At 37.5% G+C, this 27902-nt stretch overlaps 1 protein-coding gene across 1 annotated transcript; it reads right to left on the reverse strand.

The window, feature by feature from the left end:
- Positions 1-2708: 2708 nt before the first annotated feature.
- On the reverse strand, positions 2709-27495 carry LOC127853799 (baculoviral IAP repeat-containing protein 2-like). Its single transcript, XM_052388565.1, has 7 exons — positions 27398-27495; positions 22121-23473; positions 10165-10334; positions 9729-9777; positions 4404-4529; positions 3636-4139; positions 2709-3239 (listed from the first exon to the last, which is right to left on the reverse strand). The coding sequence occupies exons 2-7, from the start codon at positions 23316-23318 to the stop codon at positions 3046-3048; spliced, it is 2241 nt and encodes a 746-aa protein (XP_052244525.1). The 5' UTR covers positions 23319-23473; positions 27398-27495; the 3' UTR covers positions 2709-3045.
- Between the last annotated feature and the right edge of the window lie 407 nt (positions 27496-27902).

The following is a 27902-nucleotide window of genomic DNA, read 5'->3' on the forward strand; positions in this document are numbered from 1 at the left end:
AACTTAAGTCGCCGGCGGGAACACACAACTTAAGTCGCCTGCGGGAACACACAACTTAAGTCGCCTGCGGGAACACACAACTTAAGTCGCCTGCAGGAACACACAACTTAAGTCGCCTGCGGGAACACACAACTTAAGTCGCCTGCGGGAACACACAACTTAAGTCGCCTGCGGGAACACACAACTTAAGTCGCCTGCGGGAACACACAACTTAAGTCGCCTGCGGGAACACACAACTTAAGTCGCCTGCGGGAACACACAACTTAAGTCGCCTGCGGGAACACACAACTTAAGTCGCCTGCGGGAACACACAACTTAAGTCGCCTGCGGGAACACACAACTTAAGTCACCTGCGGGAATACACAACTTAAGTCGCCTGCGGGAACACAAAACTTAAGTCGCCTGCAGGAACACACAACTTAAGTCGCCTGCGGGAACACACAACTTAAGTCGCCTGCGGGAACACACAACTTAAGTCGCGTTTCCCAACAGCCAGGCTCAATAACTTATCTCATAGTTATCTGTGTTGTTAAAACTGAGGGTATAACAGGTATTAAAAATTGCATAGGGCTACTATTGTTTTTAAGAAATAGGCTCTTATAAAAACTAAGCCAGAAAACATAGCGGTTACTTAGATATATTTTCATAGCAAAATTGATGATAATGACTTTTAAAATGAGCTACAAAATCTAATGACATTGATACATGTAAGAAATTAAATTAACAACAATACACATATTTGTATAATAAACACATATTTGTATAATAATAAATAATATTGTGATATGACTAGCCACAGGTTCAAAGTAAACAAATATCTAAATAAACAACAATACATAGCTAATTAATATTGCAACATGACTAGTAAAAGATTTAAAATAAAACAATACGACCAACATGGCACTGTATCGCTCACCTTTGGGTCCTCAATTCTTAGAATGTTCTAACGTGTTCACATACAAAGGGATTGATTGCAACGAAAGATAATGACAAATCTAGTCAGCAAATACAAGAGGTCAACAGGACGATAAACAAGAGATGTTTTTAAAACATGTATGGCACTGATATGCAGCCAAGACGAAGTGTAAATATACACAGTATGTTCACGACTGCACAGAATAATAGTTGATTTGATATAAGAATTAAAAACACACATGACCTTGACCAATTGCATCAGAATACAGCAAAGTGTTCTCTATATATTGTGCTGAAAAGAAATATTCTTAATCTCATGTTACAAGCCCCTGAGATCTTGACATTTAACCTTTTATTTTTAAGAATCTACCGTTCATACCTAGTAAAATTCAAAACAATCTGCAAAAACGTGGGTTTAAGCCATCTATAGATTATGCACATAAACGAAATGGTCTACATTTTATGTAACAGTCCCATATGACCTTGACCTTTAACCGGTTGACCTGACAATCTATAGTTGCCTTTCTTTCCTACCAAGTGACCATCATAACAATGAACATGATAGTTTAAGCGTTCTCAAAATATCATGCTCAAACAAATTTCATAATACAATGTCCCATGAAAATGATCTGTGACCTGTTAGGCTCAAACTTGATAGGCATACTTTTTTCATCCAAAGTAACCATCATGTAAATGTACATGATTGTAGGTCGTAGGTAAAAGCATACTTAGATATCATGTGAAACAATCAAATCACCCGACAGGCATACAAGTGCAAAGCAATATGCTCCCCTTAATTTGAAAAGGGAGGGGGGCTTAAATATTATTCTATTTAAGTTTGTATATGTAACAACCTCCCGTAAAAAAAAATTGGTAGAGGAACACCTTTTCAGACCACAATTTGGTTTATTTATTTCAAGACCATTATATATATTTGAAGGATGACTGATAGTGAATGACCAGAAGAGCTCTATGTTGAGAACTTTGTGCTCAAGTGAGCTTAGCATAATAAGTGAGATTCAAAACAGTTCATGTGAAATGTAAAGTGTTAAACATTTAGCTTCCTTCGCAAACTAACTTTTTACAGAACCAACATTTGATACATGTTCAATGTTTCCTTAGGATATTCATGAATGGCTGTTTGTAAAACATGCGTGCCCCCATATGGGCTGTCAGTTGTAGTGGCAGCCATTGTGTGAATACGTTTTGTGCCACTGTGACCTTGACCTTTCAACTAGTGACATGAAAATCAATAGGGGTCATCTGCAAGTCATGATCAATGTACCTATGAAGTTTCATGATCCTAGGCATAAGCGTTCTTGAGTTATCATCCGGAAACCATTCGGTGGACAGACCGACGGACGGACGGACCAACCAATATGTGCAAAACAATATACACCCTCTTCTTCGAAAGGGGGCATAAATATTTCATGAACAGAATTCAATAAGACAAACAAATGCACACAAAAAAAACAACATTATTGCACAACTGAACCACATAATTACTTTCAATCAACAAAGCGGTGAGCCCAGCTTTAATCATGTTTACCGGTATGTTCAAAGGCCTGTTGTAAGTATTTTGCTGTATTGCATAAGCAATTGTTCATTTGTTTAAAATAAGCGACTATCAGATGTTAACAAAAATGTATGGACTGATAAAGTTTCTTGTTTTAAGGTATTTCTATTAACTACTTAGTTAACAATGAGTTAACATAAAGAACTGCTTTCAAATTTGAATTTACTCCCATGACTTTTCAAGCCAAATAAACTCTTAGCCAGAATAGTAACAGTGCAATTAATAAAAAACCCACTTGACAGATTGGACTCTGTTGCTTAGAAGCATTTATACACGATAAGTCTTTAGGAGTTTCATACAAGTAATGACAGTTTCCATTAACCCCTTACAGTTAGTCAGCATAAGGCTCCATAACTTTGGATGTCTCCCAATATGCTGGTAGCTCTGTATATTGGTCACATGTTTTGGGAAGACTAAGGCTATATCAGTCCTTTTGGTTTCCTTCACTGTGGCCCGACATGTGTGCCAATATACAAGCTAGCCTTATTAAGTTATCATACACAGTCCAGATGTTTCCATTAATTGATGCCATTTGATACATTCCCTTGTAAGCCTTATGCTACATAAGTTCTGACGGTTCCCTTTATGGTTGCTCTGCATATGGGACACAGCTGTAAAGCAGGGGCACAGCCAGCACATGAGACGAAGTGGCCACAGGGCAGAAAGACCACATTGGTCTCACAGGCCATACAGATTTTACACAGCCTCTGTTCCTTCAGTTCCAGATTCTCCTTCAGAAGATCATCAGCTAGAAAGAAATAACAGGAATAATAATGCATCATTCCTTGAAAGCAAGAAGCTGCAGAGGCTGACATCAGCTTAACCCTTTACCACTTAGATACATATTTTTACTTTCTGAGAGACTACAAATGAGTGAAAATACGTCTCTAAGTGGTCAAGGGTTAAGCCATTTTTAGGCATTTGTGAGCGCTAAAGACCTCCCAAGGAGCATTGATAGGCTTTAACCTGTCACTTTTTATTACCCATCAATATGTTTTACATGATGACTGACACCAGTAAATGGAAGCCTGTGATAAATTGGTCTGTTTTCAAAATGATGCACCAGAAAGTGTTGTTAACTGACCGGTCAAAGAGCTAAATATACCAGCTAAATACTGAAAAGCCTGTCTATCAACATTCTTACCCGACACTTCTGTTGAACCGATACTGAATACAGATGCAACGTGCTGTTTAACCAAGCCTTGTCCTGTGTTCTGTGCAGCTGTAGATACCTCCATATCTACTGTGGCTTGTGTGGACTGAGGAGGCAAACTCTGTGAGCGCCCTTGTGAGATCTGAGCTAGATCTAAAGATGGGTTCACTCGAGGATTTACAAGCTCTTGCTGCTGTTGCTGCTGCTGCTGCTGCAGATGCTGATGTGATTGTAGCTGATTTTGCTGCTGTTGTTGTGGCTGCTGCAGTTGTTGCTGCTGCTGTTGATACTGATGTTGTTGCTGTTGCAAGTGCTGATTATGATGTTGTTGCTGATGCTGTTGCAACTGCTGCTGCTGGTCATAGTATTGTTGCTGCTGATGTTGCTGTGAGGCAGGCAGGTTAGAATGCAGACACTGTGTAGACTGTGATGACTGTTGAGCTGCCAGTGCAAACGCTGCCTCCAATAGGGCCGTACTGGACGGGAAGTCATCGCCTGCAAACACAGGGCAGCAGTGGTACTCATCGTTTGCAGTATTATAGCTGTATGAATGATAACTAGATTGTTCCCCTACAGTCCTATAGAAACACATACAGCTGTTTACAGTCAATACTAGTACAGCACTTCAGTTTTTAACTAAAGTAATTTAACTTTTGTATAGGCATACTTACTAGTGCAATGCTGGATACCTCCCACTTTGTTGAGGCATAACAATTGCAAGTAAAGCAAAAAACCAAAGACAAACAAGCAAATAATTACCTGTCTCTGCAAGGTGTTTCCGGATGGTCCGCATGATGATGTCCTGGGATACCATGCCCTCCAGCTTGCGGACGTAGGGGGAGTCCATCCGGGCCAGCACCTCCCGCTCCTCAACCGGGTAACGACCTGCAACCGGGGAGTAAGACAGATCACAAGGAGATTACTAGACTAGATAAAGGTGCATCAAGAAGAATACTAGATTTGATAAAGGTGCATTCATGCAGAGCTCTCTCTCCTCAACGGATAACGACCTGTAACCAGACAAAAAGCAGGATCACAAGAAGAATACTAGATTAGAGCTTGATAAAGGTGCATTCATACAGACTCTCTCTCCTCAACCGTATAACAACCTGTAACCAGACAACAAGAAGGATCACAAGGAGAGTACTAGATAAAAGCTTGATAAAGATGCATTTATACAGACTCTCTCTCCTTGACCGGATAAAAACCTGTAACCAGACAACAAGAAGGATCACAAGGAGAGTACTAGATTAGAGCTAGATAAAGGTGCATTCATACAGACCTCTCTCTCTCTCCTCAACCGGATAACAATCTGCACCAGATAGCAAGGATAATAACATGGACAATACCAAATTAGAGCTGAGTGAAGGTGAGTTCATACAGGCCTGTATGTCTTTCTTCTAAAATGGATACCAACATGCAGCTGGAGAGCAAGTAGGATAATGAAGAGACTACTAGAGTAGGACTGAGTAAAGGTGACTTTTTACAGGCATGGACCTCAATCTCAGTGTCTTCCACTATTTTCCTAATGGACGTACGAATGCCATTTTCAAGCGTAATTTTCGCCCGGATGTCCACTAACGGAAGCGCTGGTGAAGTTATGACAAATTGATTCACAAGCGTCATCAAGTTGTATACTTTCCATGCCAAGCAAATAAACTCACTGTTCTTGAACCAGATATGTCTACTTTTAAAATGGCTTTGATGAGTATTTGTTCAGAAAATCTAGAATGAAAACCATGTATTACCTAGATAAATAAGAAACTAGAGCTTTGTCACAGACGTGACGAATACCGCCACATGCCGCATTGACACATAATTTTTGCATGTCGTCTTCACAAAAAACAGCGGACATCATGCTCAATTTTTAAAACGCACTAAGTGACCCCTTGACCTTATTTTTTTACCCGGAAAGGCCCATGTTCTAACTTGGCCTTAAGATCATCTCTATAAAATTTCTGACCAAGTTTGGTGAAGATCGGATGTAAGCTACTTGAATTAGAGAGCGGACAACATGCTGAATTTTAAAAAACGCACTAAGTGACCCCGTGACCTAGTTTTAGAAGCGGAATGGCCCATGTTCAAACTTGCCCTAGAGATCATTTAGATAAAACTTGGGGCCAAGTTTGGTGAGGATTGGATGAAAACTACTTGAATTAGAGAGCGGACAACATGGTGAGGTTTAAAACGCACTAAGATACCCTGTGATCTAGTTTTGGACCTGGAATGACATATATTCAAACTTGACCTAGACATCATCTGGATACAACTTCTGACCAATTTTGGTGAATATTGGATAAAAACTACTTGAATTAGAGAACGGACAACATGGTGAGGTTTAAAACACACTAAGTGACCCCGTCACCTAGTTTTTGACCCGGCATGGCCCATATTCGAACTTGACCTACATATCATCAAGTTACAACTTCTGACCAAGTGTGGTGAAGATCGGATTTAAACTACTTGAAATAGAGAGCGGACACCATGCTCAATGTGTAAAACGTACTTAGTGACCCTGTGACCTAGTTTTTGATCCGGCATGGCCCATGTTCAAACTTGGCCTTCAGATCATCTAGATAAAACTTCTGACCAAGTTGGGTAAAGATCGGATGAAAACTACTTGAATAAGAGAGAGGACACCATGCTGAATGTTAAAAAACCCACTAAGTGACCCCGTGACCTAGTTTTTGGCCCGGAAAGGCCCATATTGGAACTTGGCCTAGACATCATGTAGATACAACTTCTGACCAAGTTTGGTGAAGATCGGATGAAAACTACTTGAATTAGAGAGCGGACACTTAATACGGACCGACCGACTGACCGACAAGTTCACTCCTATATACCCCCCTAAACTTCGTTTGTGGGGGTTTAATGATATATGTATGCACAAATAAATGCAAGCACTTTGGAGAGGTCTCAACTCACAAAGCATGAAGCTCATACATTCTGCTTTCTTCTATATTGTATATATGTTGGTCTTTCTCATTAGAAGTAATTAATGAACATCTATACATTAAAAAGTTAGGGTAAAAATATTGAAATCTAATATATCTGATAAAGATACATGTATGTGTAAGCGGATACTACAGTTACACTATAAGCACTCAAAATCTACTCACTGCTTGAATTAAAAGACATATATGAGACTCGCTCTGGGAAAACGGGGCTTAATGAATGTGCATTAAGTGTCCAAATATATTAGCCTGTGCAGTAAGCACAGTCCTTTAAGGGACAATACTTTCAACTTTAAAGGTATTTTAGTTGAAGGAAACTCTCATCCTCGTGTAAAGCCAATTAAGGCAGAAAGTGTAGTTCCTGATTAGCCTGTGCAAACTGCACTTTACTACCATGCATTAGGCCATGTTTCCCCGAACAAGGCTCATATCTATTGCCACTTTACTACCATGCATTAGGCCATGTTTCCCCGAACAAGGCTCATATCTATTGCCACTTTACTACCATGCATTAGGCCATGTTTCCCCGAACAAGGCTCATATCTATTGCCACTTTACTACCATGCATTAGGCCATGTTCCCCGAACAAGGCTCATATCTATTGCCATTTTACTACCATGCATTAGGCCATGTTCCCCGAACAAGGCTCATATCTATTGCCATTTTACTACCATGCATTAGGCCATGTTTCCCCGAACAAGGCTCATATCTATTGCCATTTTACTACCATGCATTAGGCCATGTTCCCCGAACAAGGCTCATATCTATTGCCATTTTACTACCATGCATTAGGCCATGTTCCCCGAACAAGGCTCATATCTATTGCCACTTTACTACCATGCATTAGGCCATGTTCCCCGAACAAGGCTCATATCTATTGCCATTTTACTACCATGCATTAGGCCATGTTTCCCCGAACAAGGCTCATATCTATTGCCACTTTACTACCATGCATTAGGCCATGTTTACCCGAACAAGGCTCATATCTATTGCCATTTTACTACCATGCATTAGGCCATGTTTCCCCGAACAAGGCTCATATCTATTGCCACTTTACTACCATGCATTAGGCCATGTTTACCCGAACAAGGCTCATATCTATTGCCACTTTACTACCATGCATTCGGCCATGTTTACCCGAACAAGGCTCATATCTATTGCCACTTTACTACCATGCATTAGGCCATGTTTCCCCAAACAAGGCTCATATCTATTGCCACTTTACTACCATGCATTAGGCCATGTTTCCCCAAACAATGCTCATATCTATTGCCACTTTACTACCATGCATTAGGCCATGTTCCCCGAACAAGGCTCATATCTATTGCCATTTTACTACCATGCATTAGGCCATGTTCCCCGAACAAGGCTCATATCTATTGCCATTTTACTACCATGCATTAGGCCATGTTTCCCCGAACAAGGCTCATATCTATTGCCATTTTACTACCATGCATTAGGCCATGTTCCCCGAACAAGGCTCATATCTATTGCCATTTTACTACCATGCATTAGGCCATGTTCCCCGAACAAGGCTCATATCTATTGCCACTTTACTACCATGCATTAGGCCATGTTCCCCGAACAAGGCTCATATCTATTGCCATTTTACTACCATGCATTAGGCCATGTTTCCCCGAACAAGGCTCATATCTATTGCCACTTTACTACCATGCATTAGGCCATGTTTACCCGAACAAGGCTCATATCTATTGCCATTTTACTACCATGCATTAGGCCATGTTTCCCCGAACAAGGCTCATATCTATTGCCACTTTACTACCATGCATTAGGCCATGTTTACCCGAACAAGGCTCATATCTATTGCCACTTTACTACCATGCATTCGGCCATGTTTACCCGAACAAGGCTCATATCTATTGCCACTTTACTACCATGCATTAGGCCATGTTTCCCCAAACAAGGCTCATATCTATTGCCACTTTACTACCATGCATTAGGCCATGTTTCCCCAAACAATGCTCATATCTATTGCCACTTTACTACCATGCATTAGGCCATGTTTCCCCAAACAAGGCTCATATCTATTGCCACTTTACTACCATGCATTAGGCCATGTTTCCCCGAACAAGGCTCATATCTATTGCCACTTTACTACCATGCATTAGGCCATGTTTCCCTGAACAAGGCTCATATCTATTGCTACTTTACTACCATGCATTAGGCCATGTTTCCTCGAACAATGCTCATATCTATTGCTACTTTACTTCCATGCATTAGGCCATGTTTCCCCAAACAATGCTCATATCTATTGCTACTTTACTACCATGCATTAGGCCATGTTTCCCCAAACAATGCTCATATCTATTGCCACTTTACTACCATGAATTAGGCCATGTTTCCCCAAACAAGGCTCATATCTATTGCCACTTTACTACCATGCATTAGGCCATGTTTTCCCGAACAAGGCTCATATCTATTGCTACTTTACTACCATGCATTAGGCCATATTTCCCCGAACAAGGCTCATATCTATTGCCACTTTACTACCATGCATTAGGCCATGTTTCCTCGAACAATGCTCATATCTATTGCTACTTTAATACCATGCATTAGGCCACGTTTCCCCAAACAAGGCTCATATCTATTGCCACTTTACTACCATGCATTAGGCCATGTTTCCCCGAACAAGGCTCATATCTATTGCTACTTTACTACCATGCATTAGGTCATGTTTCCCCGAACAAGGCTCATATCTATTGCTACTTTACTACCATGCATTAGGCCATGTTTCCCTGAACAAGGCTCATATCTATTGCCACTTTACTACCATGCATTAGGCCATGTTTCCCCGAACAAGGCTCATATCTATTGCCACTTTACTACCATGCATTAGGCCATGTTTCCCTGAACAAGGCTCATATCTATTGCCACTTTACTACCATGCATTAGGCCATGTTTCCCCGAACAAGGCTCATATCTATTGCCACTTTACTACCATGCATTAGGCCATGTTTCCCTGAACAAGGCTCATATCTATTGCCACTTTACTACCATGCATTAGGCCATGTTTCCCTGAACAAGGCTCATATCTATTGCTACAATGGTATTCACTCCCCGTTTCTCCAGTACAAAGCTCATATCTATTGCAACTATGGTATTCACTCACCACAACCTCTTTCTGATGGGTTGTCGGCTGAACCACTTCTAGCATCATCCTGAAAGACAATATTTAAGCTGTTTCTATCGCGAAATATGATCAGAAATAAAACAAACATCACTGTAATGTTGGCATATTGCAAAATATTACCAGTAGGTAGCTCAAATTTGGATCCACCCTACCATCTCCCATGGCGTATTTAAATTTAAGGACTGAATTGCACCTGGAAATCCTAAATTTTAGAAAATAAATGCCTTGTTTGTTCACAAGGAATAATATGTATGCTTTTAGTTTATGTATATGTAATTCATGTTATTCTTTTACTATTATTTCAAAGAAGCAACTATTGAGAATTGCTGAAAAAGTATTATATACACCAAATAAGTAACAATTTCTTCTAAATTTATATTACACATCAAAATTATTTTTTTTAAACTTGTCATACCTGACTGCCATGTTTTTGCACCACCATGGCAACATAACCTTGACCTTTGACCTGCAGGACAAATGGGCAGCAAGGGAACCAGCGAGCATGCTCCTCCCAAGGCTGGTCGGTTGGTTCCCAGTTACGGAGGCCTCCGTCACAGAAAAAACACTTCACATTATCATTCATGCCTGTAAAAGAACAGAAAAAACTTCATATTGTCACTCATGATAAAGAAAGAAATCGGAAAAAGCGTTATGTTAAAGGTTAATTATGAAGGTAATTGTAAACAACTGATATCTCAAAAAAAGAAGTATTGTGCTGCATACATTTACCAAGAGGGCCTGAAAGGCCCAAAGCCTCTCACCTGAGATAAAAAGAAATGACCTGTTCTTTGCAGCCCAAGATAGCAATGGAACAAATGTTCTAACCAAGTATCATGAAGAATGAACAACAAATGGCCCCTTGGCAGCCATGTTTTTTTAACAGACCTGAACCATTTATTAACTCTTCCAAGATATGTCCGAATTTCATTAAGATTGGGAAAAAAATGTGTCTTCTAGACTGTTCACATGTTGCCACTATATGCATATAAAGAAAACTGCCCCACTCCCTGGCGGCCATGTTTTTTCACTGATCACGACCATTTTCAAACTGGTCCGAGACATCCACATAACTAATGTTTTGACAAAATGTCATGATGATTAGGCAAAACATGTGACTTCAAGAGTGTTCACAAGCTTTTTTACTATATAAATATAAGGAAAAAGACCCCCCCCACCCCCGCAAATGAACCGGTCACAGGACGGTTACAAGTTATGTAACTTTGTAAGCACTTATGTAATGCGGAAATATTTATTTGACAAACTCTTATTTCCGGTCAGGATGAATATACTGACTGGTTGTAATTCAATTAACTAAGGCGTTCAGTCATGGACGCCTAAATACACTCAAAGAATTTATTTATAAGTGAAAACCAAGGCAGCTTTAACAAAAATAACTTATTTTTATTCAAAGAACTTGGAAAATGAAGAACAATGACAGAAAATTAAGAACAGGTACAAGCCAAGTCTAAAGAATCTAAGTATCGTTACAAAAATGAACAACAAACAGCAAATACCTTAATGAATGTAAAAAGAAGTTCAAAATCGGTCCAAAAAACCCTGATATAAATATAAGTTACTGTTAGTCTAGAAAGTGCTTCAAAAATCTAGTTTACAAAATAGGTCTTATTTAATCTAAAGAACAATATTTATGGAGATTTGGAAACTTCAGTGAATCAAATCAGAGGGCCAGATAAGATGCGTATTTGCGTAAAATACGCATGAAAAAAAAGAAAATACGCATGACTTAAAATTTTGTTGAGTAAAAAAACTCCTGGCTAAATTCGGATTACGCATTGTGCGCAATTTCAATGCGTATTAGCCGTTTATACATGCATATGAATTCATGTAAACATGACTGGTTCCCGTTATTGTGTCCACACTGGTAAAAACGTAGTGACATGAGGCGGACTTTGGCGAGGTATAAAACCCGGAAATATCCGGAAAACCCGGAAATCTTTTAGGTAAAACCCGGAACCGATATAAATGGTTATAACTTCATTATTATTCGTCTGATATTAATTATAATGGTACCGTTGTAAAGAAGATCCTCTACAGATTCTAACCATATCAAAATATTTTATGGCAGGGTCGTAGTCGGCCTGTAAATCGCGGACAAAGTCGGCCTGTTTTAACAAATTTTTTTACACACGCAAATGCCGTAAAGAAAACCCGGAACCGATATAAATGGTTATAACTTCATTATTATTCGTCCGATATTAATTATAATGGTACCGTTGTAAAGAAGATCCTCTACAGATTCTAACCATATCAAAATATTTTATGGCAGGGTCGTAGTCGGCCTGTAAATCGCGGACAAAGTCGGCCTGTTTTAACGGGGTTTTTTTTACACACGCAAATGCCGTAAAGAAAACCCGGAACCGATATAAATGGTTATAACTTCATTATTATTCGTCCGATATTAATTATAATGGTACCGTTGTAAAGAAGATCCTCTACAGATTCTAACCATATCAAAATATTTTATGGCAGGGTCGTAGTCGGCCTGTAAATCGCGGACAAAGTCGGCCTGTTTTAACGTTTTTTTTACACACGCAAATGCCGTAAAGAAAACCCGGAACCGATATAAATGGTTATAAATGCATTATTATTCGTCCGATATTAATTATAATGGTACCGTTGTAAAGAAGATCCTCTACAGTTTCTAACCATATCAAAATATTTTATGGCAGGGTCGTAGTCGGCCTGTAAATCGCGGACAAAGTCGGCCTGTTTTAACGAGTTTTTTTTACACACGCAAATGCCGTAAAGAAAACCCGGAACCGATATAAATGGTTATAAATGCATTATTAATAGTCCGATATTAATTGTAATGGTACCGTTGTAAAGAAGATCCTCTACAGTTTCTAATAATATATAAAATAGTTTATGGCAGGGTCAGAGTCGGCCTGTAAATTGCGGACAAAGTCGGCCTGTTTTAACGGTTTTTTTTACACACGCAAATGCCGTAAAGAAAACCCGGAACCGATATAAATGGTTATAAATGCATTATTAATAGTCCGATATTAATTGTAATGGTACCGTTGTAAAGAAGATCCTCTATAGTTTCTAATAATATATAAAATAGTTTATGGCAGGGTCAGAGTCGGCCTGTAAATCGCGGACAAAGTCGGCCTGTTTTAACGGGTTTTTTTACACACGCAAATGCCGTAAAGAAAACCCGGAACCGATATAAATGGTTATAAATGCATTATTTTTCGTCCGATATTAATTATAATGGTACCGTTGCAAAGAAGGACCTCCACAGTTTCTAATGATGTTAAAATATTTTATGGCAGGTTAAAAATCTCACGCTTCTTCGAAAAAAATAGCAAACCGCGTGTTGCCAAAAAAAACGGGACAAAAGAAACCGAAAAAAGCCGACTTCGAAATTAACCCAGCACCCGATTCAATACTCATGACACCAACTGGAAAATCTTGCGACACATCGCTGAAACAAAAGCTCGCCAATTTAATAGCATCAACCCCCAAAACACCAACGTCTAAAAAAAGAAGCCGGAACACCAACAATTTATTCACTTCTTGTAAACAAATAAAGTTTGACAACAATTTAAGTTCAATTGCAGAAGACGTTCTCGAAGAAGAAAACCATTTAAATATAAGCATCGATTATTCATTTACCAGTGAACAGACGTGTTTTAATCAAATGACCATTGATGACGCGGAAGACGATAATGTAGAAATTGCAAATATATCTACAATAGATTTAGAGCTAGTTAAAAATCCATCTTGGTGGCTGAACGACCCAATAATAAACAAATGTCAGCAAATGCTAAAAGAACATTTCGCGCTTGACAGTGGGATGCAGAACACACTTCTTGCTCCGTACTTTAATCATGATTTAGGTACCTGGGATATAAATAAACGTTTAACGAAACAAAATCCCCCGTCCGCCCAAATACATTACAACGCCAGTAATCACTGGGTATTATCATACCAATCACAGAAAGATCGACATGTTATTGTGGTGGACAGTTTAAAATCTCCAAGAACTCTAAACAGTAGTATTTCAATTCAAATCGCTCAAATCTATGAAAATGGAGAGCGCAGTGTACAAGTACAAATACCCGACGTACAACGTCAACCTAATTACACAGATTGTGGTGTTTTTGCTATTGCAAATCTTACTGAGGTGTTACACAACAATTATGATGTAGATTTTTCAATTATCAGATATGATATATCAAGAATGAGAGCACATTTATTAGAATGTATTACTAAACAACATTTTACAACATTTCCAAAAATAGAAAAAATGCCAAAATGCCGTGTAAAGTAGCAACAAGTTGTTCTATTAAGATTTTTTGCGCTTGTAAGTTGCCTGATATAGTTGGCGATATGGTGGAATGTGACAATAAAAGATGCAAATTGAATAGATGGTTTCACAAAAGATGTGTTGGGTACACAATGACAAACCAAGATGAAAAATGGTTGTGTCCATACTGCACATGGTAATTTGAGATGAACAAGCACTGAGATAAAGGTATGTGATTATGGTACAACAATAATATCTTAATGTTTAGATATATGATATCTATTTAGATATAATGTAATGATATCCGCCAGTACAGTTACTTTTGAAGTGTCATTTCCATTATAACAAATTAATCTATCTCGTCCAATAAAATGCAATTTATGCCTTCGACATCCAGCCCCGGAAAAAAGGGGGGGGGGATAACTTCCTATATACGGGTATATAGGGATGTGCCAAAAATACGGGGTGAGTTTTTCGACTAAAATTACTGATATGGGTATGGTTTTGAGAATCTAAGTATAGATATGTGTATTAAATTCCGAACTTTGCTTGTATTTAAATGCATATATATTTGAAAGTATTTTAAGTATCAAAATAGGTTTGATAAATTTCATACTGGATTTACAAATAGACAGATAATTCAATAAGTATACTGGACAAATCGTCATTGATTGCATTGGACTCCGAATATACAACGAAAGAAAGTCTAAAGGTATATTTACAATGATATGCACAACCATTTTTGTACTGCCGTCACTTTTTCGAAATTTAATTTAAACCACACCATTATTGATAACGTTTGTTTCGAACGCTAACCATTCTGACCATATTTTTACAAACCCGCGATCACGTAGAAGCGAGTTATTTTATGCCTATGGAAGTTTTCTAGTATGCATGACAAACACAAGATCCAAAATGCGTTTTGGGCTCGTTCGATGTTTTAACAAATATTTTACTGTTAACTAAAATGCCACGTCCGACTTGTCATTAAAATCCAGAGAGTCAAACGAAATGCACATCCACATTATGCTCTCTTTCAATTTATCTTAATTTTTTTTTAACCACATACACATGTATGCTCTTTTTTAATCTTATCGAATTTTACAATAATGCATGACAAACAAACAATCCTAAATACGTTTTGCATTTGATGATGCTTTGAATAAATAATTAACTGTTAAAAACAAACCACGTTCATATGTCGTCGCTAATTCTATCGAAAATGCGTTTAAACTATGTGTCGTATTCTGAGAAAACTGGGCATAATGCATGTGCGTACAGTGTCGTCCGAGATTAGCCTGTGAAGTCCGCACAGGCTTATGAGGGACGACACTTTCCGCCTTAATTGTATTTTTGCTAAGAAGAGACTTCATTTAAACGAAAAATGTCATAACAGCGAAGAGTGTCGACCCTGTTTAGCCTGTGTGGGCTGTATGTTAAATATTTTGAGGTTAAACTAGTTTTTTTTCGTCACTGAAATGACCACACACGATATACGTCACAAATCTCATAATTTAAATTTAAAGCCACAAGGCAATGCAAAATTAATAAAACATTATCTTATGAAAATGAATGAAGATGTTTCGATTTAAGATTTATAAATTTACGGAAAAAGATTTTATGTTAGTCAATTGTGTTTGCTATGAGCAGGGAAGTGCGAATAACTGTAAACTTTTGCTGAGCAAGTCATTCATGCTATTAAACAGAATTGCAGTTTACCTACATATTTTTCAAAAGGTCAGATAGCTTAATTGGTAGAGCAACCCAGGCCGGTATCATTAGATGGCTCATGGGTGGGTTCGGGTTCGAATCCCGATCTGAACTTCGTAGGTAAACTTGTGGTTGCAAGGCTGGAAACGGATAGTGTGACAATTTGTTTTCGGCGGGATTTTGGGCTAACCGTTCAGTTCATCAGTTCGTCCGGTCACATGAAACCGTTTAATATGGCCTGTTTGTTGTTTAATTGCTGATTAACATATTTGACACAAATCGTGCAGTCCCGCTTTAACTCCTTATTTATGTTGGCTATATTGCACTTTAGCGGTACGCTGCCATCATGGATTCCGAAATTTACGCAACTTAACACTTATTATAAGGGCTTGGGTTATAGAGCGTACCGGTAAAGTGCAATTGCCCCGGACTGTTTAGTTGCTCTTATCCGCAGTTGGTATTCGAACCATATATACTTCAGATGTGTGCCGACATAAGGAGATTTTATCTATTTTACAAACAGCAGCTTTTGTGCGATTTTAAAACAAAAAATTTACTTAGTTACAAGGACTGTTATGTTGCTCTTATCTGCAGTTGGTTTTCGATCCATATATGTTTCTTCCAGATTTGTGCAAAATAAGGGTTTATATGAACTACACAGTCGGCAAATTATCACCATTTTACAAACGGAAGCTTTTGTGGGCTTTTCAAACATTGCCTCGTGTGGCCTTTTGAACTGACAATATATCGTTCTAAATCATTAAACAATTTCAATGAAATGTACATGTAATTCTTTGGAAACGTTTTTCTAAGCAAGTTAATCATGCTATTCAACAGAATTGCAGTTTACCCATATATTTTTCAAACGGTCAGAATAGCTTAATTGGTAGAGCAACCCAGGCCGGAATCATATCTTATTTAGATGGCTAATGGGTGGTTTCGGGTTCGAATCCCGATCTGACCTTCGTAGGTAAATTGTGGTTGCAAGGCTGGCAACGGATAGTATGACAATCTGTTTTGGGCGGGGTTTTGGGCTAACAGTTCAGTTCATTAGGTCACATGAAACCCTTTAATATGGCCCGTTTGTTGTTGAACTGCTGATTAAAGTAATAATTGAAAGTTCATTTCCTTACTTTTTAATAACAGTCTTTACGAACTCCAGGTTCTTCTGCTAGGAAGTGCCTTTAATGATTTAATTCAAATATTATCTGTATATAAGTTGTGTGTTAGTTTCTTCACGGTGCGTATATTGTATATTGTCATCTAGAGTCCGTGGTTTCTTCTATTACAGATTAATTGAGTCGCTTTGATGCATCGCCTTATTTCATATTATGCTTTCTCACAATTTTTTTTACATATTTAGAAACAGTGGAAGAAAACCATAACAACGGTACCAAAAATGTATGGTCGGTTAGAAAAAGGATGCTTTTATAGCCCCTTTTAGCTTTTACGTGTTTTCCTCAAGACATTGTTTTGTGTACAAAAACAAAACGGTATTTTTCGGTCAATTTTGACCGCGATTTACAGGTTGGCACTGACCCTGCCATAAACTATTTTATATATTAGAAACTGTAGAGGATCTTCTTTACAGCGGTACAATTACAATTAATATCGGACGAATAATAATGCATTTATAACCATTTATATCGGTTCCGGGTTTTCTTTACGGCATTTGCGTGTGTAAAAAAAACCGTTAAAACAGGCCGACTTTGTCCGCGATTTACAGGCCGACTACGATCCTGCCATAAAATATTTTCATATGGTTAGAAACTGTAGAGGATCTTCTTTACAACGGTACCATTATAATTAATATCGGACGAATAATAATGCATTTATAACCATTTATATCGGTTCCGGGTTTTCTTTACGGCATTTGCGTGTGTAAACAAACCCGTTAAAACAGGCCGACTTTGTCCGCGATTTACAGGCCGACTACGACCCTGCCATAAAATATTTTGATATGGTTAGAATCTGTAGAGGATCTTCTTTACAACGGTACCATTATAATTAATATCGGACTAATAATAATGAAGTTATAACCATTTATATCGGTTCCGGGTTTTCTTTACGGCATTTGCGTGTGTACAAAAACCCGTTAAAACAGGCCGACTTTGTCCGCGATTTACAGGCCGACTACGACCTTGCCATAAAATATTTTGATATGGTTAGAATCTGTAGAGGATCTTCTTTACAACGGTACCATTATAATTAATATCGGACGAATAATAATGAAGTTATAACCATTTATATCGGTTCCGGGTTTTCTTTTCGGCATTTGCGTGTGTAAAAAAAAAACGTTAAAACAGGCCGACTTTGTCCGCGATTTACAGGCCGACTACGACCCTGCCATAAAACATTTTGATATGGTTAGAATCTTTAGAGGATCTTCTTTACAACGGTACCATTATAATTAATATCGGACGAATAATAATGAAGTTATAACCATTTATATCGGTTCCGGGTTTTACCTTAAAGATTTCCGGGTTTTCCGGATATTTCCGGGTTTTATACCTACCCGTGACATGACGATTTATGTATAGAATGTGGTTCCCGACCTAATTTACTCCTCAGTCAGAACAGTATCATTTCATTTTGGCCCACGATAAAGACCGTTGTTGACACAACGGGCTCCCCGCTGCATTGTTGAGAATCGATATACGCTTATGGTGAAATCATTTGACATCACGTTCGATAAAATCCGAATCGCCCAACTTCAAGCATTTAATTTTTACTATCAGTTATCTCCTGTGTGGCACTATGGAAAAACCTTTTTCCTTTAAGCACTTTTTAAATGGCAGCCGAAATACACATATAATAAACAAGTTTTGTGGGCCAAGCTTTGAAGATTTTGATCGTGGCTGTATAGTGTGTGCTAAACAGTGGCTTGCCAAATCAAGACGGAAAAATAGATTAATGGCTGCTTATAAGCCGAAGGCAAAAACAAACAGAACAACTGTTAAATACAACAAAAGTGATCGTTTTATTGTGTACAAGACTGCTTGTTTTAGCGAGTTAACACTACATGTACAATTTATTATTAATTCTCATCCTTTGGATATAAATACTCTTTAAAACAAGGGCTGTTTGTAAAACATGCATGCCCCCCTATATGGGCTATAAATTGTAGTAGCAGCCATTGTGTGAAAACGTTTTTTGTCACTGGTGGTGGTGGTGGTGGTGGTGGTGGTGGTGGTGGTGGTGGTGGTGGTGGTAGTAGAAGTAGTAGTAGTAGTAGTAGTAGTAGTAGTAGTAGTAGTAGTAGTAGTAGTAGTAGAAGTAGTAGTAGTAGTAGTAGTAGTAGTAGTAGAGTAGTAGTAGCAGTAGTAGTAGTAGTAGTAGTAGTAGTAGTAGTAGTAGTAGTAGTAGTAGTAGTAGTAGTAGTAGTAGTAGTAGTAGTAGCAGCAGCAGCAGCAGCAGCTGCTGCAGCAGCAGCTGCAACAGCACTAGTAGTAGTAGTAGTAGTAGTAGTAGTAGTATGCATTACAAAAATGCAGTTAGGCAAATGCCGTAACAATAAATTTCAACTTATTGCATTTGTTTCCCCTGTATATAGGTAGATATAATAGTGTATTACCTCCCCTGTCCTGCTTATATTTGTATTAAGCAACAAAATTAAACATTAACACAATATTAAATATACAAAATATACAAAATATGGGCTGTCTGTTGTAGTGGCAGCCATTGTGTGATACGTTTTTTGTCACTGTGACCTTGACCTTTGACCTAGTGACCTCAAAATCAATAGGGGTCATCTGTGAGTCACGATCAATGTACCTATGAAGTGTCAAGATCCTAGGCAAAAGCGTTCTTGAGTTATCATCCAAAAACCATTTTACTATTTCGGGTCACCGTGACCTTGACCTTTGACCTAGTGACCTCAAAATCAATAGGGGTCATCTGCGAGTCATGATCAATCTACCCATGAAGTTTCATGATCCTAGGCGTATAAATTCTTGAGTAATCACCCGGAAACCATTTTACTATTTCGGGTCACCGTGACCTTGACCTTTGACCTAGTGACCTCAAAATCAATAGGGGTCATCTGCGAGTCATGATCAATCTACCTGTGAAGTTTCATGATCCTAGGCATATGCGTTCTTGAGTTATCATCCGAAAACCATTTTACTATTTCGGGTCACCGTGACCTTGACCTTTGACCTACTGACCTCAAAATAAATAGGGGTCATCTGCGAGTCATGATCAATCTACCCATGAAGTTTCGTGATCCTAGGCGTATGCGTTCTTGAGTTATCATTCAAACACCATTTTACTATTACGGGTCACCGTGACCTTGACCTTTGACCTAGTGATCTCAAAATCTATAGGGGTCATCTGCGAGTCATGATTAATGTACCTATGAAGTTTCATGATCCTAGGCCCAAGCGTTCTTGAGTTATTGTCTGACAACCACCTGGTGGACGGACAGACCGACCGACAGACCGACAGACAGACCGAAATACCGACATGAGCAAAGCAATATACCCCCTCTTCTTCGAAGGGGGGCATAATTATCGGATTTTGATTTGTACTCATCAATTAAAAATTTCATGAGTGAAATACCCCTTGACTGAAAAAATTATCTGGAGCTCTGAATCAAATGTAAAAATAAGAAAATATTACTACAGTTATTGAAATAGAATAGAGTCTTTCTAATTTAAAAAATGCCAAATAAAAATAATCTTAATTATAAGAATAATTTAGAAAATAATGCCAAAATGTCTTGATGCTGGTGTTAAAAATAATTTAGAGTTTAATTATTTCAAAATTCCAACCTTTTTCAAGAGCTGTTTACTTTTCAAGAAAGCATCAAGAGGTGTTTAAATCAGCCCAAACAGCTTATTGTATACAGTTCAGAAGAGATGAATGGCAGAGTAGTCAATTTTCCCTCAGAACAGTGCATTTATAAATGATCAATATCTTCCCAAATTCCAGAGCAGAACTAAAAATAGATTACTGAACCAGGTTAAACAAGGGAGATAAATACTGCATAAATACTGCAAAATCATGTAAATGTTGTCTTTCTTTCAGTTATCTCTTAGTTGAAAGGCTTATGATAAGTGTTAATGACTAAAACAGTTATGTTGTCTATGAAAATTCTGTGTTATGAAAAATTACATAACACAGTTAATGTCGCATAATATTTACATAATAAAACCAAACTTTACTACACAGGAAACCCATGTTCTGACCAAATTTCATGAAGATTGAGCAAACTAGAAAGTTAACAAGATTTTACTATAGCCATATATAGACATATAAGGAAAAATGCCCCGCCCCTTAGGCAGCCATTTTTTTCAAGCCAAGGTTACCATTTTTGAACTCATCCAAGATATCATTGGGACAAATCATCTGAGCAAGTTTCATGAAGATCGGAAAATAAATGTGGCCTCTAGAGTGTTAACAAGGTTTTACTATAGCCATATAAGGAAAAATGCCCCGCACCCTGGCAGCCATGTTTTTCAACCAACGGACATCATTTTCAAACTCATCCAATATATCAATGAAACCAATCTTCTGACCAAATTTCATGAAGATTGGACAATAAATGTGGTCTCTAGAGAGTGAACAAGGCAAATGTTGACGTCGCACAACGCACGACGGACAACGGACGATGGACAAAAGGCGATCACAAAAGCTCACCATGAACACGTTGTGCTCAGGTGAGCTAAAAAAAGGATGATTATCTTTGAAGTAATCTAGATCCTCATTTTAATTATAATGATGTAATAAATATCAGTACACTTAAGATTTATAACACAACGAGCATTTGATTAAGGAATGAATAAAGTAGCTGATGCCCATGATGGTCAGGTACTTCTTTAAGAGCAAGAGATAAGTCTATACAGTTGGCTATAATACATGTAAACATAGCCTTTCAGTAATATACATGTAGCATTATAAATGTATAGTGTTAATGTCGGCATCTGCGTGTTTTAGTTGATGATGTAGAAGCGACACAAAATTGTTTAACATTTTTTCAGCCTTTAAATTGCCAGCAATTCTTCTCTTTTTTTCATTTCTTACAAAAAGTGACCCCTGATTACATGCACTACATTAAAAAAAATCATATGTATGGATGACACAAACAGGCCGACAATCGTAGATTGAACAATTTGGGCCTCATTCTGGGAAAACTGGGCTTTATGCATGAGCATAAACTAGTGTTGTCCAATTTTAGCCTGTGCAAATGGCACAGGCTAATTAAGGACAACACTTTCAGCTTCTTACGAAATTTTTCGTTAAAAAAACTCTCTTCTAAAAGAAAATACAGTCTAAACAAAATTTGACATCCATGACTAGAAAGTGAGGACTGAACAGGCTAATCTGGGACCACACTTTCTTGCCATAACTCGGCTGATTTCATGTTAAACTTAAGAACTTGACTGACCTGCATACCAAAATCCAGCCTCTGCCAACTGCTGTGGGGTCTGGTGTCTGTATGGCGGCCAGCCATGAAACGATCTCAACCTCTGAGATTCTATTGCATACAAGGGATGCTTCGGTCGATCAGTAATAATACCCAAGTGTTCTGAATTCAGGCCATTTCTGTTTAAAGCATCAGCTATATTGCTACATAAGTCTGTTTGCTGTGCAGTGGTGGCAGGGACGTGATTCTGACTCAAGGGCAGTGGAATATTCCCTATTCTGAGGCCGAGGACCAATGGGCAGCATGGAAAGTGTTTTCTGTGTTCAATATGCGGCCTGTCTCCTTCAACCCAATTGCGCAACACTCCTTTGCAAAATATGCACTGGACTCTGTCACCAATGCCAGTGTATTGGAAGCCTTGTTTGGCAAGCTCACCTGCAGAGATTGGACATGTACTGGGCCAATCTTTAAACGTTTTCAACCTGTTTCTCTCAAAGCGTAGTGGCCCCAGACCAGCACATGTTGGAGGCGGGATTTCACCACTACATGATGCTGTCGTACTATCAGATGGGTTTCTTCTTTCAATTGTATGTAAGACTGGCTCTGAATGGGCTGCAGCAGCATCAACAACTGAGGGACATGTGTTTTCACAGGTCCTTTGAGGGGTCAATGACTGGTGTAAGTTTCCACTAGAATGAGACCGAGAAACTGTTTGTTCCCTGTTTGTACTAAGGCAGTAGGCACTCTGACTAGAAATCAAAGGTCTAGCACTTGATAATGATGAATATTCTGAGTGTTCATTTATTGTCCCATAAGCAGTATTTTGAACATTGTCTTCTGAACCTTCTCTGCTATCTAGAATAGAACCCAATCTTTCAAGAAAAGGTGTTGAAGTGAGGTCGTTTTGGTTCTGAAATGGTACATTGTGGAGTTGGTTTTCAGATAAAAACAAACATTCTGGATTCAATGTCTGATGGATTTCTTGTGGATTGTCATTGTCATGCCAGTCACTCTTCTCAATACCACAAACAAAGCATTTCACTTTATTCCCCTGTCCAATGTGGTAGAAACCAGCTCTGGCCAAACGAATAGCAAACACAGGATTCTCTGGCGGCCAGTCTTTAAAACTAAGCAAACGGTGAAATTCATATTTATTTTCTTCATTTTCTGAGAAAGGCAGTCCATTGATCTTCCTTTCAAAATAAGACTCCATATCCATTCAGTTTTTGAGCACATGTTCATGTTAATTTGTTTGTGATCATAGTCCCCATATAGTATGTTAGTATTTTACCATACTTTAGAATAATTACGTCGGTAGAGTCCACTCCAACTTTAAATTATACGAGACCAGTTTGTACACTCGAGTGATCATTTCTATTGTAAGTTTAAATATGATTGGTTCATAACTTTTGTAGTTATCCTTGAGGAGTTATCCTCGAGGAGTGTAGTGATGTATAAATCACATTGACCACAGTGTTCAGAGAGGAAAGAGTGTAGTGATGTATAAATCACATTGACCACAGAGTTCAGAGAGGGAGGACGCATTGTGTAGTGATGTATAAATCACATTGACCACAGAGTTAAGAGAGGAGTGTAGTGATGTATAAACCACATTAACCACAGAGTTCAGAGAGGGAAGACCCTCGAGGAGTGTAGTGATGTATAAATCACATTGACCACAGAGTTCAGAGAGGGAAGACAGAGTGTAGTGATGTATAAATCACATTGACCACAGAGTTCAGAGAGGGAAGACCCTCGAGGAGTGTAGTGATGTATAAATCACATTGACCACAGAGTTCAGAGAGGGAGGACGCATTGTGAAGTGATGTATAAATCACATTGACCACAGAGTTCAGAGAGGAGTGTAGTGATGTATAAATCACATTGACCACAGAGTTCAGAGAGGGAAGACCCTCGAGGAGTGTAGTGATGTATAAATCACATTGACCACAGAGTTCAGAGAGGGAAGACGAGGAGTGTAGTGATGTATAAATCACATTGACCACAGAGTTCAGTGTAGTGATGAATAAATCACATTGACCACAGAGTTCAGAGAGGGAAGACGCATTCTTCAGACATCTTTTTCACGTACAACATTTGTTAATTTTATCTTCTTTTTTAAACAGTTTCACAAATGGATGAACGAAAGTGTGAGTGAAGAGACAGTAGTCAGAACCACATTTTGATTGCAGAATCTCTTCCTTCAAGATGTACTTCAGTTTCAGTTTATAACGTTTATTATTTATGGTGAACTAATGACAAATTTAAAATACATAAATATGTATAGTCTTAATCTTCCCCCTGAACTCTGGGTTACATGTTAACCTGGCCCAAATTGGGTGATGGTCGTTTCGTGCCACTACCAGTTCGTGCCACTGGTATTTGTGTAGGAAGGGGCTGGAAGGGATTGGTCGTTTCGTCCCACTGATAATATATAGCCACAATGGTGTGAATAATACAGTATAGGTGTGAATCATAATGGGGTGTATATTGATGTAGCAAATTGCAATATTGTTAACAATTATAATTATATTTTCTTCTTTATTTTACCTTTTTTGTAATTCAGTCATTAATATTCATCTCACGGAGTATAATTATGTATTTATGATATTATTTATTTTGCCAAAAGCATGTTTTGCCGATTATGCGATGATTATTATTATAATATGTTTCCATGGTGCATTGTGTTCAATAAATGTATAACAGAAAGTGCTGTCGTTTTTATTTTATTCACCATGTGCATTACATGTATGTTCAGTAAATTTCAAACATAAAGTGCTGTTATTTTAATTTTGCAATTATTATATTATGTTTGCATAGTGCATTGTGTTCAATAAATTTATAACATAAAGTGCTGTCGTTTTTATTTTATGCACCATGCGCTTTACCTGTATGTTCAATAAATTTAAAACATAAAGTGCTGTTATTTTAATTTTGTGATTATTATATTATGTTTGCATAGTGCATTGTGTTCAATAAATATAAAACATAAAGTGCTGTTATTTTTATTTTAGGCACCATGTGCATTATGTCCAATAAATATAAAACATGAAGTGTTTTATTTTATGCATCATGTATACGTAATTTACATTCAAAATTAATTAGAAAGCATAAATGAACAATCATACAATTTATTTTCAATAAAGAAATAATAAAATGTTGGTCATTTACTTTTAGAAAAGCTTACGTTTTACTAGCAACTTGCAAACTATTAATTAGCGGCATGTGCCGCTAAAGGCATTCCAATGTTATATTAGCGAAGTGCAAACAATTCATTAGCGACCCAGGCCTTTAATGGTCAATTAGTTAACTTATCAACTATCTTCAATTTGCCGCGTGGATTGTACAAACTGTGTAATTAACAGGTAGGTATATACATTTGTGTTTATTATTATAAAAAATAGTATCGTTTAAGCTATCCCGATAACAATTCACAAACAACCTCATAATAATCAAATATTATTATAAACTAAAATAAATTAATTACATATATTGAATAATAATAATAGTAATATAACAATATATTACATGATGTGCGAATGTTGTTACTAGCTAATAACAATAAATAATTATTTGAGGTCGGCGGTCCTCTTCTGAATGTAGTCCTGTAGTCCTGGAAAGAACGTGGGTCAGAGGATCAATGTGGACTCCAACAAATTGGAGTGTGTATCGTCAGACAGTGAGGACCAACAACGACGTTGAAGGTATTATTTGTATTTTTAATATATAAAAAAAATAATATATATATAACATAGCAATCAGCAATTTATAATTTTTAATTAGATAAAATTAGTATATAATTAATATATATAAAAAAAAATATTGCATCATATTTCTTTCTTTCAGGTTGGCATCGGAGAATCAACACTCGAGCAGGGCGTGCCAACCTAGGTTTCTACATGCTCGTCCCACTGTTGCGCCGTGAGGCAGACACAGTGGATATGACGATCCGCCTAGTGTCGGAGCACGCCCTGACACGTGTGCATCGCAAGAAGTACAAAGAGACCCATGGGCGTCTCTTCCTCATATGGGAGAAGTATGAGGACGAAGAAACGTCAACTTCCCAGCTTTTGCTGGCATGCAGTCGCATCGCAGGTCTGGGACCTGATAATCCCATGACCAGGTTCATGACGAAGACGAGTTTTGAAGAAATCTAAAGAAAAAAGAGTCTAATGTACTATATTTGCTCTGTGTAAATAAGAGTCTAGTGTACTATATTTACTCTGTGTATATAAAGAGACTGTTTTAATGTTTGTATATATTTGTGTACCAAATGTTAAATAAATCGTAAAATGAAATATATGTTGTGACGTGAAAATGTTTTATTTTATTTATGTTATATATTGATATTGTTAATGTACTAATGTACTATATATTATCTACATGAAAATTTTAAAATAAATCTTAAACTGAAATACATTTTATTAAATTATTATATTTAAAAATAAATCTTAATTTATATACTCACTATCGATATTGTTAATGTACTGGAAACATGTAAAATTAATCTTTAACTGAAATACATTTTGTTAAAGTATAATATATATAAAGAAATCTTATAATCGCATGTAGAACCTGAATATATAATCTTTAAATTAAAGAATGTTGTTTTTACATGGCACAGAGGTGACCATCACAGCACATTCACAGGTGCAAAAGTTGCCTGTTTTGATTCACACCTATACGGTATTATTCACACCTACCCGGCTATATATTATCAGTGGGACGAAAAGCTACCCCTTTTCAACACAAATATCAGTGGCTAGAACTGGTAGTGGCACGAAACGACCATAACTCCCCAAATCCACTAATCTGGGTTTAAACCAAATCATAATACATTCATTCAATAATATCTTTAAACATTTAGTTATAAAGGCAACCAACTTTTTCAAATATTTCACTTATTTTTTATAGAATATGGCCACAAAATGTCTACTGTTGGCCTAGAGCAATTAATTGTTAAAACATGGCTAATGCGTTCAAATCCTTGCCCAACCACAAATCATGAATGAGTAAAGGTCATGAATTTTGTCTCAAACCATTATCTGCCTCCATCAGATTCAAGTTAATGAATTACTGGTGCTTCACTTAGTACTGATAAATCACATAGACCAGCTAAGTATGCCGCTCAAATGTGTAAGGACTAAGGACAAAATTATGATACGAGTTGTGCACAAGTGGATTACACAATAAATTTGAAGTCCAATTATCGATCACACTTATTATTATGACGATTTTGATGAATCCACTACTTATACACATTGGCTGCTATGCAAGATTAATAAAAATCATACATACACAAGCGTATTTTGAACAACATGAATAACACACAGTCACCGCAATCATATAATTATAATAAGCGCGTAAATGTCAACTTCTTTTCGAACACATACTTGTCAAAAGTTATGACAATATTGTATCCAAGGGGAATGACTGTGTAAAACACATTTAACTTGCATAAGGTCGCAATATACTAATTCCAATCTTCATATTATTTAATGTACAACCTTGAATGTTTGTAAAAATGCATTATTTTGCACCTAGGTTAAAGAGAATTCTAAGATTGATGCATTTAATAAATAAATAAAGATTTCATGTGTTATGTAAGAAATGTTTAAATAATTTGTGCTGCTTAAAATCGTCTCAGCATCTCAGCGCGGTTTCCCGTTGTAGTTTCCAATCTTTAAACAAGAAATGATTTCTTAGTGAACATCAATGATTTATCTGCACAAAGGTAGAGAAAAACATTGGCATAGCATATGTAATTAACTGAAAACATGTATTCCAGTAAATCAATATGATT

Source organism: Dreissena polymorpha, chromosome 12, assembly GCF_020536995.1.
Source record: "Dreissena polymorpha isolate Duluth1 chromosome 12, UMN_Dpol_1.0, whole genome shotgun sequence".
Classification (NCBI taxonomy): Eukaryota; Metazoa; Mollusca; class Bivalvia; order Myida; family Dreissenidae; genus Dreissena; species Dreissena polymorpha.